Here is a 15891-nt window from a genome sequence, read left to right as displayed (position 1 = left end):
AATGACTTGTCTATTTGGGCTCAAATCTGGGGCCTATAGTGACAAAAACAAATGCTTCTGAGATCTGACCCCCATCGAACCCAAGTTGGGCGTTGGGCCACAAAATTGAGCCTAACCTGTCATATATAGGCCCGTTTAATATAAACAGTTTTTTAATTATAATTTATAGAATATGAAGTAAGTACATAACAATAGTTTTGTCTTAATTTATACAAAATGTGCTTATAAATACTTATTTAAGTAATTTCAAATAAGAACTATATCAACACCTAAATTTAGTATTTCGAGTAAGCTTATCTCTAATGAGAGGATACCTATATATAGAAAAAAAATTTAAATGTAACTAAAAAAAATTCTAGCATTTTATCGTTTCTCCTGCTCAGGCTTAGCGAGAAGAGCTGCACCCTTTCACCAATAAGAGAGGGTGTTTGATTCCTCATCACATAGATATTCTGTCATTCTTATATGGGAAAATCATATTGGAGGTACCTATACTTTTTTTCAATTTTCAATTTGGTACCTATGTGTTTTTTGTTCTTAACTAAATCTTTATTTTTCCTTTATTAACATCATTAATCCTTATGTAGAGACTAAAAATATCAATAGAACAAAGTTATAAGAGCTAATGTTGCTAAAAAGATAAAATTAAATGTTTAATTAAAGAGAAAAAAACACATAGGTACCAAATTAAAAATTGAGAGAAAGTATAAGTACCTTCAATATGATTTTCCCTTCTTATCTTGTACCGGAAAAAAAAACTAATATTTCTACCGAATAATCATTTCTAAATTGATGATTGTGAATCATTGTTATTTTATTAATAATTGGGAAAAGTAATCTGTTGGTCCTTAAAGTTCTATATGATTTTTAATCAGGTCTCCAAAGTTTTTTTCTTTTTATTAAATCCTTATACTTATTAACGTTATAGCCGTTAATCCTTCAGACAAAAAATGTTATAAAATATTAACGGATAGTAAACGTCTCTGACATTGAGGTCCCTAGCGAACGTCTGCTCTTTGCTGGAATTTTAATACAACTGCATCAAAGTAAAAAGAATTGGCTAACTTGATGAGACCGTTCATCAAGCTTCTTGGTCTATCATTCTCTCACTATTTGGATACAACTGCATCAAGGTCTATCATAATATATTTCTTCCTTTAATGCATATCCCAAAACTTTCTAATAATTAGCTACATCATTAGTATTATACAACTGTTCCAATCATTACCTATGTTCAAAGTGCTGTAGAAGCATCTCATGATATATTTGGAGAATTGAAACATGAGTTTCTTCAATTCAAAGTGCAATACCCAGTCTTTATAAGCCAATAATTTTACCCCCTACGTTGATTAAGAGTACATGATACTTTTTAATATTATCTCCTGGTTTTTCAATTTTGCATTCTGGTAAATTGAGTTACTTTGTTTATCCCTATTTTTAAGGATAAAAAACAGAGGTAGGCTTAAAACCAATAAACATATAATAGATTACACAAGCATGGAGCTTTGGATCTGTTTTTTTTTTTTTTGGGACCTGAGCATGGAGCTTTGGACATGATCCAGTTTTTCAAAACTTCTATATGCATAAGTGTAACTCTTGGGTATTGAGTAAACAATTTGTTGGATTCAATGGAGGAAAGGAAGGAATGGTCTAAACTCTGAAACAGATTTTAGCTGGAAAATAACTGAAAATGGTGATAACGAGTGTTATTTTTGTTCCCTTCGCTTGCGAAATTTATCAATGCCCAATGTCAGCATTCCTCACTCCCTTCCTTCACTGGGCACGACTTGCTCTTCCTTGGACTTCCATGGTCATCAAAAAGTGGGCAATGGCTTCCTGGAGAAACATTTACAGGCGTTCCTTAGTGCTGAAGATCTTATACCCCGCCACGTCGTCGAAGACGTATATCACAGCTCGAGTTTTCCACTTCAGTACCAACGCCGTTTTCAATCTATTAACATTCTGTAATATTTTTCGTCCGAAAGAATTAACGGCTATAACCTTAGTAAGTATAAGGATTTAATAAAAAAAAAAACTTTAGGGACCTACTTAAAAATCCTGTAGAACTTTAAGGACCAGCATATTACTTTTCCCTTAATAATTTAATATCAATATATTTATATATTTGGGGGTGTTATTATATCCAATCTGATAGAGATTTTTAAAAAAAAAACTGTGAAATTTTATACCGTGAAAATGACATGATATAAAGTTATTAACAATTTTTTTAAAACGTTACCTACATTTTTCTCCGTAAATTGTAGTAAATCAACAGCATGTGAAATACGTTACTACAAAATTAATGGAAAAACCGTTAAGGTCAGTCCTCATTGCAAATAAGTCATATTAAAACGCAGGTGATGAGGACTATTCAACTTTGGAGAATTATATATACGCGACAAATTGTTCATTGTTCAGTATAAAAATCACAACTTGACAACGCAAAGCCTCACTTCAATTCATAATTACAATCCCATCAGCATATATTTGAGCATGGAGATTCAGATCTCATACTCTGTCGTCTTCACTTTCTTCTTCTGCTTCTTCCTTGTAATCCTGAAGCTATCTTCTTTTAAACCCAGCAAAAACCTACCCATAGGGCCATGGAAATTACCTCTCATCGGAAACCTCCACCAACTTGCTGGCCCACTACCTCATCATTCTCTCAGAAATCTTGCAAACAAGTATGGACCGTTCTTCCATCTTCAACTTGGGCAGCTTTCTTATATCATAGTGTCTTCACCTGAATATGCAAAGGAAATAATGAAGACACATGATCAGATCTTTGCAAATAGACCCAAATATCTTGCCTCTGATATCCTTGGCTACAACAGCACAGACATCTTCTTTTCCCCATATGGAAACTATTGGAGGCAACTTCGAAAGATTTGTATTTTGGAGCTTTTCTCATCAAAGAGGGTTCAATCGTTCAGAAGGATAAGGGAAGAGGAGATATCAGCACTAGTGAGGAACATTTCTGAACATGAAGGTTCTGTCATGAGCCTCAGTCCAAAAATTTCTGCACTGACAAATTCTATAGTGGCAAGAGCGGCCCTTGGGAAGAAGACAAAGAATGTAGAACACATCCTGGAAATCGTAGAGCGAGTGATAAATATAAGCTCTGGGTTATCAATTTCTGATTTCTATCCTTCACTAAAATTTATTAGTTTCATCACTGGGATGAGAGCTCGAACTATGAAGGTGCACAAAGACTTTGATAGAGTGTTAGGAGCCATCATCAAAGACCATCAAGAAAAGAAAGGTGATAACGTTGGAGAGATAGAAGAGGATCTAGTTGACGTTCTTCTCAGGATTCAAAAGGATGATGGTATTGAGATTCCCTTATCTCTTGACAACGTCAAAGCTGTCCTTCAGGTTAGTTCACGTGCACTTATTATTATAAACTCACATTGCTTACATGTCCCTCTAATGATAGTTGTGAATTCCATTTTCAGGATGTTTTCATTGCTGGAACTGACACAACAGCAACCACAACAGAGTGGGCAATGTCAGAATTGCTCAGAAACCAAGAGGCTATGAAAGAGGCACAAGCAGAGGTATGGACACAAATTGAACTTCCAATGTTTTAGTAGCGTACATTTTCTTAGTCTTGCGTAAGTATGTAAATATGATTCTTAGTATATTGGAGTATTGAGTAGACTTATGATATTATTTATTGGTTTTGCATTAGGTAAGAAGAGTCTATGGAAGCAAGGGGTACGTGGATGAATCTAAACTTCATGAGTTGAAATATTTAGGTGCTGTCATCAAAGAAACTCTAAGGCTACATCCACCTGTACCCTTGTTAGTTCCAAGAGAAAACAGTGAAAACTGTGTTATCAATGGATATCAAATACCCTCCAAGACAAAGATTATGATTAATGCGTGGGCTATTGGAAGAGATCCTAAGAATTGGAATGAACCAGAGAGATTTGAGCCAAACAGGTTTCTTAGTACATCGGCTGATTACAGCTTCAAAGGTTTGAACTTTAACTATATCCCATTTGGTGCTGGAAGAAGGATGTGTCCTGGAATCACATTTGCCACACCTGTTTTAGAATTGTTACTCTCTAATTTACTTTACCATTTTGATTGGAAACTTTCTGAAGGGATGAAGCTTGAGAATTTGGACATGAACGAGTCTTTTGGTGCCGTGGTTAAAAGGAAAACCGATCTGAATGTAGTTCCTTTTTGCTATTCCCCTTACTATTAGGTTTTCATGTATATATTTATCACTTGGAATATGTTCTGGCCAGTGTTGGATATATATCCTTGAATCTATATTACGGAAGCAAAAGATTTGCAATAAATCAAAGCCATGTTTATCAAAACGCAAGCTTATTTCTATCAAACATGCGTGAAATTGTGTATATGCAAACGCAGATGCTCAACTGATGAAAGTAAAAGATTAGGAAACTGCACTTATTAATCATATTTATATTTCCATATATTGAAATATATATAGCCAAAAGCTAGCTTTAATTTGATGGATGAATTATAATCTTTTCAAGGAATACGATGACGACACTGCAATTGAAAGAGGAAACAATTAAAAAAAAAAAAACTAAAGCTCGCTAATCATATGAGAAAATAACTTGTAAACAAGCTCCGGAAAAAGGTAAACTTACCAAATTAAAGTAATAAATATATATTTAATGATGAAACTTGATCTAATTGGTATTTGGTTTGGCTTGTTAATTGCATATATTGGTGTCGCGAAGAGTGATGCTTAATTTTACGTACCTATCCTGTTGTCCTACTAATACATATAAAATGACACATTTCAATCAAAATTAGTTAATTATTTTTTATTTTTCATACTTTTAATTTCAGCTTATCTCGTGTGGCTCTTATTCAACGTACGGGACAAGTACGACAATCTTGACTTGATTCGGTGCCTCGCTCTTGCCTCTCTCTTTTAATCAAACCATCAATTTTATTTAGTCATTTTCGAGATCCACGGATTGAAATGAATCAAATGAACTCTTCAGGCCAACATGGAAAGAAAAACAAAAACAAACACCACGTCAGTGTCATCAGAACAGACATCTGAATGATTTGGTTACTTGGGCTAAAAAAGATCTGATTAGACGGAATTCTCAGATTAATTTGGTAAGAGGATAAAATATATATATATATATATATATAGGGTAGTCTTTGAAATTTTACATATGAAAATAACGTAATATAAAGTTAATAACAGTTTGTTTAAAACGTTACCTCTGCATTATTTTTCTCCTTAAAGTGTTGTAAGTCAACGCCTTGTGAAATACGTTGGTACAAAATTAAAGGAGAAATCCATTAAAACTTCATAAAGTCAATCCTCATTGCAAATAAATCATATTAAAACGCAGGCGATCAGGACTATACAACTTTGGAGGATTATAATATATGCGACCATTTTTCATTGTTCAGTATAAAAATTACAACTTGACAACGCAGAACCTCACTTCAATTAGTGATTGCAATCCCATCGTCACACATGTTAGCATGGAGAGTCAGATCTTATACTCTATCATCTTCACTTTCTTCTGCTTCTTCCTTGTGATCTTCAAGCTATCTTCCTCCAAGAAACCCGGCAAAAACCCACTTCCAGGGCCATGGAAATTACCTCTCATCGGAAACCTCCACCAACTTGCCGGCCCACTACCTCATCGTACTCTCACAGATCTTGCAAACAAGTATGGACCCTTCATCCATCTTCAACTTGGACAGCTTTCTCATATCATAGTGTCTTCACCTGAATATGCCAAAGAAATAATGAAGACCCATGATCAGATCTTCGCAAACAGACCCAGAATTCTTGCTTCTGATATCCTTGCTTACAACAGCACAAACATCTTCTTTTCCCCATATGGAAACTATTGGAGACAACTTCGAAAGATTTGTATGTTGGAGCTTTTCTCATCAAAGAGGGTTCAATCATTCAGAAGGATAAGGGAAGAGGAGATCTCAGCACTTGTGAGGAACATCTCTGAGCATGAAGGTTCTGTCATGAGCCTTAGTCGAAGAATCTTTGCAGTTGCAAATTCCGTAGTTGCAAGAGCCGCGTTTGGGAAGAAGACGAAGAATGTGGAACATATCTTGGAAATTATGGAGCAAGCGATAAAGATAAGCTCTGGGTTATCGATTTCTGATTTCTATCCTTCGTTGAAATTTCTTAGTGTCGTCACTGGAATGAGAGCCCGAATCATGAAGTTACACAAAGATGGAGATAGAGTGTTCGATGACATCATTAGAGACCACGAAGAAAAGAAAAGAAATAATGTTGGAGAGGCCGAGGAGGATCTTGTTGATGTTCTTCTTAGGATTCAAAAGAAGAATGACTTTGAGATCCCCTTATCTCTTGACAACATTAAAGCTGTTCTTCAAGTTAGTTGCATAAACTTTGTCTTATTATTTCAAAATTTAAAGTTTAAATAATTTGTAATTATTAATCGTTCATATCTTCAATCCCAGGATGTTTTCTTTGCTGGAACTGACACAACAGCAACCACAACGGAGTGGGCAATGTCAGAATTGCTCAAAAACCAAGAGGCTATGAAAGAGGCACAAGCAGAGGTATTTTATTACAATTTTGTAGGTTTTGCGTGTATTAGTATTATTTATTTTTTCATATTTTATTTATAAATTTGAAATAATTAAGTTGATTTACGATATTATTTATTGGTTTTGCATTAGGTAAGAAGAGTCTATGGAAGCAAAGGGTATGTAGATGAATCAGAACTTCATCAGTTAAAATATTTAGGTGCTGTTATTAAAGAAACTCTAAGGCTACATCCACCTGTGCCATTGTTAGTTCCAAGAGAGAACAGTGAAAACTGTGTTATCAATGGATATCAAATACCCTCCAAGACAAAGATTATTATTAATGCATGGGCTATTGGAAGAGACCCGAAGAATTGGAATGAACCAGAGAGATTTGAGCCAAAGAGATTTCTTAGCACATCGACTGATTACAACTTCAAAGGTTTAAACTTCGACTATATCCCATTTGGTGCTGGAAGAAGAATTTGTCCTGGAATCACATTTGCAACACCTGTTTTAGAACTGTTACTTTCCAATTTACTCTACCACTTTGATTGGAAGCTTCCAGAAGGGACGAAGCTTGACATGGATGAGTCTTTTGGTGTCACAGTGAAAAGGAAAAATGACCTCAATATAGTTCCTATCCGCTATTGTCCCTAGGGTTATATATATTTTACTCTGTTAGATATGCTTGGATCTATATTGTGGATGCCCGAGCAGGAAATAAAAAATGAAGTTCTATTTTGAATAAATAGACCCAACGAGAACAAATAGAATCTTAATTCACCACTTCGTCGCTTGGAGCAGAGTAGTTTGAGTTGGTTCGGATGGTCTCTTATGTAGTGGTGATTAATCATCTAATCACATGATGAGGGACTTCATTATATATTTAATATTTTTATATTTCTAATGGGTGTCTAAACAGGCATTTCCAAATTATACATTGTTCTTAGGTGGTGTGTGTAGGCCGGCGTGTGTTTACTTGAAATTAATATCTTACTACCTCTTGTCCTAATTATAAAAACTAGTTGACTAATTTGAAAAAATTAAGAAAATAAGTTAAGTTAGTTATTTGTAATAAATAGGTATTGTCTTTTTTTAAAATATTCTTGCTAATCAAGTTTATTGGCTAGAACTACTATTATTAGAGAGACTACCTTAGGAAAAAAATAAATAAATATGAGAGACAAAATGGATTGGGGTATTATAATTAGGACTAAAATAAAAGTCAAATAAGATTTTATATTAAGGACTGAAGATAGTATTTTTTTTTTTTGGCCAACAAAGATACATTAAACACCAATAGCTGGTCAAATACATATATTTATGATAAAAACAAACCAGTAGAAACAAAAAAAAAAAAGTAACTAAGGAAACAAAGAAGAAAAATCAAAATAAAAGTACAACAAACAAGTAACTCGCATCGACCAACGGCTTATGCTCTTGTAACTAGGGTTAGTAATACGAGCCAACCCACGAGTTGTGGTGGACTCGTGACGGGTTGAACCCATATGGGTTGAGTTGAAATAGCTTGTTTAAAGACAGATTGGCTTTTAGCCAACTCTAACCTACGAAAGTAGGTTGGTGGGTTGGCCCGTCAACACTTATTTATTTATTTTTAAATTTTTTTTACTTGTTAATATTTTTTCTTATACACAATATCTAAAAAAATATTATGACATTTTTATTTTTTCTTGAAATATTTGATTGAAAGCACCAATTAATTATATATGTATTTTTTATTTTTTTTTAGATAGGATATAATATATAATAATATAATTATAATAATTTTAAAAAAATAAATGATGTTAGCTCACGGGTTGGTGGGCTAACCCACGACAGGTTACGAGCCTAACGGTGCGGGTTAAAAAACTTGTTTACTGACAGGTTAGCTAAAAGCCAACTCTAACCTGCCATTTTTTTGTGAGTTGGCGGGTTAGACCCACATGTTCAACCCATATTACCAGCTCTACATGTAACAAAGGTCGTGACATACAAATTGAAGACAAGGCTCATTCATTGAAGCTTTAGCAATCCAATGGCTACAAAACAATGATTTTAAATGTACTTTTATAATATACGAAATAAATATGTGGAGGAGTTTGTTTTGTTTTGCATACAAGTGCTTTTTAAAAGCATTTTTTCTTATTGCCAAACACCCACTAAATTTGCTTCCCTAAGAATCCACTCACAAGAATGATTATTGAAAAGTTTTATTGAAATAAGAAAATACTGAAGGAGGGGAACATGGCTTTGACCCGAAAATTCAACAGTGCAGAGTAGTTGTTATTTTCGTCAATGAGTTGCCTTTGAATGATGCTGTTTGATGTATTATTTTAGGTTGTATAAACAAATAATTTGACGAAGAAAACAAGGCATTGTTTGAAAAAATAGCAATTAAGCTAAAATATGTAGAAATCATAAAATGTACCAAAACGTAAGGGTTTAAATTAAGATAGTCTGTTGAGATAATCATTGACTAACCGATTATTAACAAATTTTGATGACGGCACCTAAACCATAATTGACATATCCCATGTGCGAATAGTTGATGATGAAAACGATCATTTTGACTAGACTTTTAGTTTGATTTGTCCTCTTGTCTGCGTCACATATGAATGATGAAATAAATTTATTTAAGGTATATTTATCTCCCATGTTCAAATATACTAATAGGAAAAAATGTACTCATCCGATCCTTAATATAAGACTTAATTGTTGAGTTGATTTTTGTTCTAAATATAAGACCTATTTTTTCATATTTATCGATTTTTCCTAAATTACCCTTATGGATACTCCCTCAACCATAATCAAGTAAAAGAGGGAGGGAGGACATTAAAGAAGATGATTACATGTCATATTTCTTATAATTAACTAACTTACCTAACTTTTTTAATCTAATCAAATTAGTTAAATAGATCTTATATTAATAACAGAAAGAGTATATTTTTATGAATAAAAAAACCGTATGTGTTAGTTAAATTTCAATTTTGTTTTTGTTACTCATAGTATTTCTGGCATGTTGATTGAAAAATGTATATGATGGATCCAATCCAAGTCCATGGGCCAATCTAAGTGGATCAGCCCATCTCACAAGTCTCGGTAGGTCAAACCCAAAAAGATTAAAAGCCGTTGTGGTCCATCAAATCAGCAATCTATAAGTAGAGGGGGAAAAAAATCACCAATCTATTATCTAAATCCAAATCATCTGCACACACTCCCCAGTCCCCAGTCATATTTAGGGGGTGTTTGGATGAAACCCAATTATAGTTTGAAGAATAGCTTCTGGAGAGAATAGATTTTCTGAAGAATAGATTTTGTGAAAAAGTGATTCTGAGAAGTAAGAGTGTTTGGATAGTTGTTACCAAAAATACTTTTTACATGTACAAATTACTAAAAAGGGCATAAGTCAATATGACAATTATATAAGGGATAGATTTTATAATATATTTTGACTTGAAGGAATAAAATTGTTAGTAAAATAATTTTTACCAACATAATTAATAAATAATTAATATGTATATATATGTATAAATTATAAGATTAAATATGTCTATAGAAAAATGATTTTTTTTCTAATAGAAAAATATTAATTTGCTTTAAAGATTTTAAACATGAAATTCTATAACATTTTTTCACAACTAGTTTTTATAATAACATACTACCTCTCATTTTTAATATAATTAATTAATTATTACTACATGTGTAAAAATATTTATAAAATATAAGATTAAAAATATTTTTGAAAAAGATGAATAATTTTTTATAAACAGAAAAGAAATTAAAAAAAAAGTACAATGTAACAACATACTACCTCTTTCTGGTTTAAAAAAAAAAACATACCACCTCTCTAAACAGTGAAGGATCGGAAGATTGAAGCTTGAGGGGCATATGTGTCTAGTCCCAAAAAAAGATCCTCATATCCATATGACACTCTTCAATTTTTTTCCAAAAGCGTATTCAAAATGCTTTTTCCAAAACCATGGTTTTGATTTTTTTATGAGTGTTCGGATTATGTTTTCCGCAAACCATGGTTTGAAGAGACACCCAAACACACCCACGTTAATTCCAATGTATTTTATCCGAAAAACATTAAATTTTATTAATTTTTTTGTATTAATAATTAAAAGTAAGATTCAAAAAACAGAATTGATGATTGAATTAGTCGAGATAATGAATTAAGAGTTAGGACTTAGTAAGTTAGATTAGGGTTAATTTAGGAACAAATCAGTGATGACTTATAAAATATAATTTAAATAAAATTTTTAAAAAATGTTCAAACTTAATTATAAAAATAATTTAATATAAGTAATATTAAAATATCTCATCTTAAAAAATAAAAATAATATAGGGAAAATGACAAATAAAGAAGGTGGAATTCATGAAATTCTAATTTGGGAAGCTAAGGAAATGTAATGACAGAGAGGGAGATCCTTCCCAAATTGGAATTTTAAAATTCAATGAAATGACAAAAATGCCCTTTGTCTTTTTTTTTTTAAAAAAACTCAGCCCCTCACCGGCGGCCGGCCGTCGGCAGCCACCGCCCGCGACTAGCCGCCGGTAGCTGGCAGCCTCCGCCGGGCGTCGCCGCCAGCCACCGGTGTGGTGGCTGCTGGTGGAGTTTTTTTTTTTGTAATAGTGTTTTTTTTATGGGAGAATATTGCAAGAAATGGTGGGGGTGGGATTTGATCCCACAACCCCTTGGCCATTTGGGCCAACAAAAGGGTAGATAACCATTGGCCATCAAAGACTTGTTAACTTCATAATGCAAACAAAAATATAAGTTGACTCTTTCACTGTGACTCCAGCCCGTGACAACAATTTACCTGAGGATGACAAGTATTAACTGAGAAATAACAAGTCTAAATTTGATATTAACAAAGCAACTTTTCCTGATACATAACAAGAAGTAGCATGTACATTAATTAAAAATGGAAATAATTTATTTGAAAATGACACGTCTTTACTGGAAAATGACACGTCTAAACGTGAGATTAACAATATGCCTTTTCCTAATACATAACAAGAAGTAGCATGTACATTAATTAAAAATGACAATAATTTATTTGAAAATGACACGTCTTTATTGGAAAATAACAAGTCTAAACTTGAGATTAACAATGTGTCTTCTCCTGATACACAATCTAAACGTGAGATTATGTAATCTAAACTTGAGATTAACAATGTGTCTTTACTGGAAAATAACACGTCTAAACGTGAGATTAGACTTGTTAATTGTATATAAAATATAAACTAGAGCCTTATTTTAATATAAAATAAAGCTCTATCCTTGTAATTGTAATTAAGTAATTAAGGCAAGAATGAGCCTTTTGAGTGTAATACAAGAACAACAATGTGCGTGCCGCGAATATTGATCTTCTTAAAAAAAATAGAATTATTTGGTATTTTTCTGTCATTAAATACTATCTAGTACTGCTATTATTGTTACTTTTTATTAGACAACTAACCCATTTTTTTAATTAAAAAAAAAGAGGGGGTTCCAATAAAAAGACGTGTTATTTTCCAGTAAAGACACATTGTTAATCTCAAGTTTAGATTACATAATCTCACGTTTAGATTGTGTATCAGGAGAAGACACATTGTTAATCTCAAGTTTAGACTTGTTATTTTCCAGTAAAGACGTGTCATTTTCAAATAAATTATTGTCATTTTTAATTAATGTACATGCTACTTCTTGTTATGTATTAGGAAAAGGCATATTGTTAATCTCACGTTTAGACGTGTCATTTTCCAGTAAAGACGTGTCATTTTCAAATAAATTATTTGTATTTTTAATTAATGTACATGCTACTTCTTATTATGTATCAAGAAAAGTTGCTTTGTTAATATCAAATTTAGACTTGTTATTTCTTAGTTAAGACTTGTCATCCTCAAGTAAATTGTTGTCACGGACTGGAGTCACAGTGAAAGAGTCAACTTATATTTTTGTTTGCATTATGAAGTTAACAAGTCTTTGATGGCCCAATGGTTATCTACCCTTTTGTTGGCCCAAAAATGGCCAAGGGGTTGTGGGATCAAATCCCACCCCCACCATTTCTTGCAATATTCTCCCATACAAAAAAAAACACTGTTACAAAAAAAAAACTCTATCGGCAGCCACCACATCGGTGGCCTGCGGTGGCTGCCGGTGAGGGGCTGAGTTTTTTTAAAAAAAACAGACAAAGGGCATTTTTGTCATTTCACTGAATTTCAAAATTCCAATTTGGGAAGGACTTCCCTCTCTGTCATTACATTTCCTTAGCTTCCCAAATTGGAATTTCATGAATTCCACCTTCTTTATCTGTCATTTTCCCAATAATATATGTATATATATGATATAATTATAATATAATAAAGGAACCAGCACACTTTTGCTACCCTCGGCTTCTTCAAACACGGGGTGATGGTGTGCAGTGCAGTACAAATATTTTCATATTTGCATGATGACTCATAGAGCTAGGGGTGTTCCCTGTTGACCCATCCCGGTCCCAACCTTATTGGGACAAGATGGGTCCATCCTAAAATTTTTTAGAACAGGACAAACCAGGACGAAACAAAAAAAGAACCAGGAAGAGATGGGACACGGGACGACCCCTATCCCGTCCCGGTCCCTTTGTTTTTTTTCATCATATTTATATAATACATATTACCATGTTATGTTCTGTTTTTTTAAGATTTTATATTATTGTATGGAGCTATGGATCTATTTATTTAGAGATTTTACATTTGCTGATGATTTGAGACCATTGATAATTAGAATTTCCAGCAAAACTTGGGGTGTATCCAACTACAGTAGCTAAAATCCTAGCCATCAAGACTGGATCGCAAGTTTGCCAACAACTTCAGGTTACTGATGTACACCTCTTCTCAAACTCTTTAGAAGCACTAAACTGCTTATTAAGAGACAGTAGAGAGGAACACTCGTTTAGAGCCGATGTTGAGGAAACGAGGCGAATGATCTATGGACCAAGGGAAACTTTGAAATGTGCTAATGTTCTCGCACAGACAGCCCATAATAGTAAGGAGGAGCTTACCTTACTGAAGCAGATGCCTGAAATATGTAGACACTACATCCTGTTGGATAAGAAGCAGATGATGGAGGGAGCAACCTCTAGCTACTAGTTAGCAGTTTGCCTTCCTTTTTCAAGCTTCGACATGCCCTCTGTAACCCAAAAAAAAAAGAATTTCCAGCAAGTTTTCATTATTTTAAAAGCTTTTATTTAAAGTTTTTAATGACTATTATATGTAATATTTTGGGCTTTTGTTTAAGGGTACCCAAAGAAATAAAAAAGAAAACAAAAAGATGTTTTTATAAGGGCTAAGCCCAAAAAACTATAATTTTAAAAAATCAGATTTATTGCAACAAGCCTGACAACTCAAAAAAATTTTAAAAAAAAATCATATTGAGACTTCCTAGTCCAGTCCTGTCCTGGTCGAAACCGGGACAATACCAGAATAGGACAGGACATGAGACCGTTTTTCTATCCTGTTACTATTTATCGAGACAAAACCAAGATAGAACTATCCCGGTCCCGATCTGTCTTATGAACAACCCTATATAGAGCTTTGGAAAACAAAGAGGAAGAAAAATTGAAAAGACCCTAAGCTACTAGCCACCTATTACACACTTAATCAGTTCCCCTTTTCAATTTCAACTTCTGATTTCTCTACTTGTTCACTCCCTTGAAATTTTTCCCTCTATTTTATTTTCTGGTCTTTCTTTCATCCATTTTCTTTCAGGGGAAAAAAAAAAAGCTTTTCTGAGGTGTTTGGTTTGGTTCCGGCAAAAACACTTCTAAAGAGTCATGTAAGTCAAGATAAATTTTTTATATATTATAACATCACTTTTAAAATTATAATTTGGTTTTCACTCAAACGGATTTCTCTTTCTTTCTCCTTTTTTTTTAAATAAACCTTCTTCTTTTCCAAATTTTTGGCGTGATTTATCCTAGCAACAAAGGTGAACCAAATAACCTATTCAACCTAACGAGTTACTTGGGTTGCGTCGTTCATATTGGTTAGCTCTGGGTTGTTTTAGAAGCTAAACCAGACCGGATAAATGGTTAGTTCACTAGTCTAAACCAGTCAATCTAGTCTGATTTTTTTAATAAAAGTAATTTTTCTTGTCTTTTACATGGGCGAAATTTATCTATTTGACTTGTGTTGCAACAAGAAAATCATGCTTAATCCTTATTAGTTTGCTTAACTTAGCATCATTTTTTTTTACCAAGAAAATACTTCATACTAAAGAAAGCAACGGATACAAAACAAGTTCAAAAGGGAAATGAAACAAACATAAGCATTACAGAAACAAAGGGAAGCAAAAGAACATGACACAGGATTAACCAATGCCATTTGGTCCTCACAGCTTCAATGGTCATATCAGTAGGAGCCATTGGAGTACATCTGCTCGTCTTAGTCCTGTCAGTGAAAAGGAGAGCATCCAAAGAAGGTGATAGTGTTTGAACCTGTAATATCCTAATATTTTTTTAAAAAAAGTTAAAAAAAATATAGAGTCAACTTTCCACCAACTTTTGGTGGAAAGTTGAAATGTTACGGTGGAAAATTTGGAGAGTGGAAATTTGGGAGTGGCGTGTGGAAAAATTTGGATCAGAAAGAAGACTTTAAGTGGAGGAATGAAGACTTTGGGGGAGGGAAGGAGAGTTAAAGCATGGAGAAAAATGGGATAGGGTTGTTGGAGTAATGAAGAAATAAAAGGGGGAGGGAACATAGAAGTTGAGTCGCATGCGGGAGAGAGAAAGAGAGAGAACAAGAAGTAGAGAGAAAGAGAGAGTTAGATGGGAGGAGCAGACTGGTAGAGGAGGAAATAAGTTTTGAAGATATTTTAGATACATAAAATTACTTCTTTTTATCAAACTTTCTTTATGAATATTTCTTGTATATTTTAAGCTTCCTATTTATATTATTACTATAGTAATTGGAAAAAATTTTGAAACTTATATATGATCTAAGTATTGAGTTTTGACAAAAGATGACTATAGAAATTTAGAAGTGAATGAGTTGTTAATTTTAATCGGTTAGATTTGTCCATTTGTTGGTTTTTAGTATTTAAATTAGTTTTTCTAGTTGAAAAATCTGTTATATATGATTTATATTATATTTTTACGGATTAAATTCAAGTTAAGTAATTTATTTGGATTGTTTGGCATATTATTAAGATTTTAATCGGTTTAGTTTTATTTATTGGGTGACTGGAGGTTTTAAAATAATTATTGTAGCTAAAAAAAGTTTATTATTTACGAAAATATATATATGTGGTAGTTATACCATTAAAGTTTTGATTAGATTATTTATTTATAAATATTTAAAGTATTATTGAATTTTTGATACTTTGATTTTGAG

General features: G+C 33.0%; 2 protein-coding genes across 2 annotated transcripts; both read left to right on the top strand.

The window, feature by feature from the left end:
• Window positions 1–2493: 2493 nt before the first annotated feature.
• On the top strand, window positions 2494–4258 carry LOC114755113 (cytochrome P450 71D10-like). Its single transcript, XM_028943988.1, has 3 exons — window positions 2494–3375; window positions 3456–3557; window positions 3692–4258. The coding sequence occupies exons 1-3, from the start codon at window positions 2494–2496 to the stop codon at window positions 4211–4213; spliced, it is 1506 nt and encodes a 501-aa protein (XP_028799821.1). The 3' UTR covers window positions 4214–4258.
• Window positions 4259–5477: 1219 nt separating this feature from the next.
• LOC114755103 (cytochrome P450 71D10-like) lies at window positions 5478–7273 on the top strand. Its single transcript, XM_028943979.1, has 3 exons — window positions 5478–6372; window positions 6460–6561; window positions 6682–7273. The coding sequence occupies exons 1-3, from the start codon at window positions 5491–5493 to the stop codon at window positions 7186–7188; spliced, it is 1491 nt and encodes a 496-aa protein (XP_028799812.1). The 5' UTR covers window positions 5478–5490; the 3' UTR covers window positions 7189–7273.
• Window positions 7274–15891: the final 8618 nt, after the last annotated feature.

This window comes from Neltuma alba, unplaced genomic scaffold, assembly GCF_004799145.2.
Source record: "Neltuma alba isolate B1F8T4 unplaced genomic scaffold, ASM479914v2 tig00010231_pilon, whole genome shotgun sequence".
NCBI lineage: Eukaryota > Viridiplantae > Streptophyta > Magnoliopsida > Fabales > Fabaceae > Neltuma > Neltuma alba.
Note: the sequence above shows the minus strand (reverse complement) of the source record. Positions and strands in the feature narration are given on the sequence as shown.

What these genes read in the sequence shown, in the direction of transcription:
- LOC114755113 (XM_028943988.1), top strand. Translation starts at nt 2,494, where the DNA reads ATGGAGATTCAGATCTCATACTCTGTCGTCTTCACTTTCTTCTTCTGC. An exon ending in ACGTCAAAGCTGTCCTTCAG is followed by an intron (nt 3,376 to 3,455) that starts GTTAGTTCACGT and finishes TTCCATTTTCAG; the next exon opens with GATGTTTTCATTGCTGGAAC. An exon ending in TGAAAGAGGCACAAGCAGAG is followed by an intron (nt 3,558 to 3,691) that starts GTATGGACACAA and finishes GTTTTGCATTAG; the next exon opens with GTAAGAAGAGTCTATGGAAG.
- LOC114755103 (XM_028943979.1), top strand. Translation starts at nt 5,491, where the DNA reads ATGGAGAGTCAGATCTTATACTCTATCATCTTCACTTTCTTCTGCTTC. An exon ending in ACATTAAAGCTGTTCTTCAA is followed by an intron (nt 6,373 to 6,459) that starts GTTAGTTGCATA and finishes CTTCAATCCCAG; the next exon opens with GATGTTTTCTTTGCTGGAAC. An exon ending in TGAAAGAGGCACAAGCAGAG is followed by an intron (nt 6,562 to 6,681) that starts GTATTTTATTAC and finishes GTTTTGCATTAG; the next exon opens with GTAAGAAGAGTCTATGGAAG.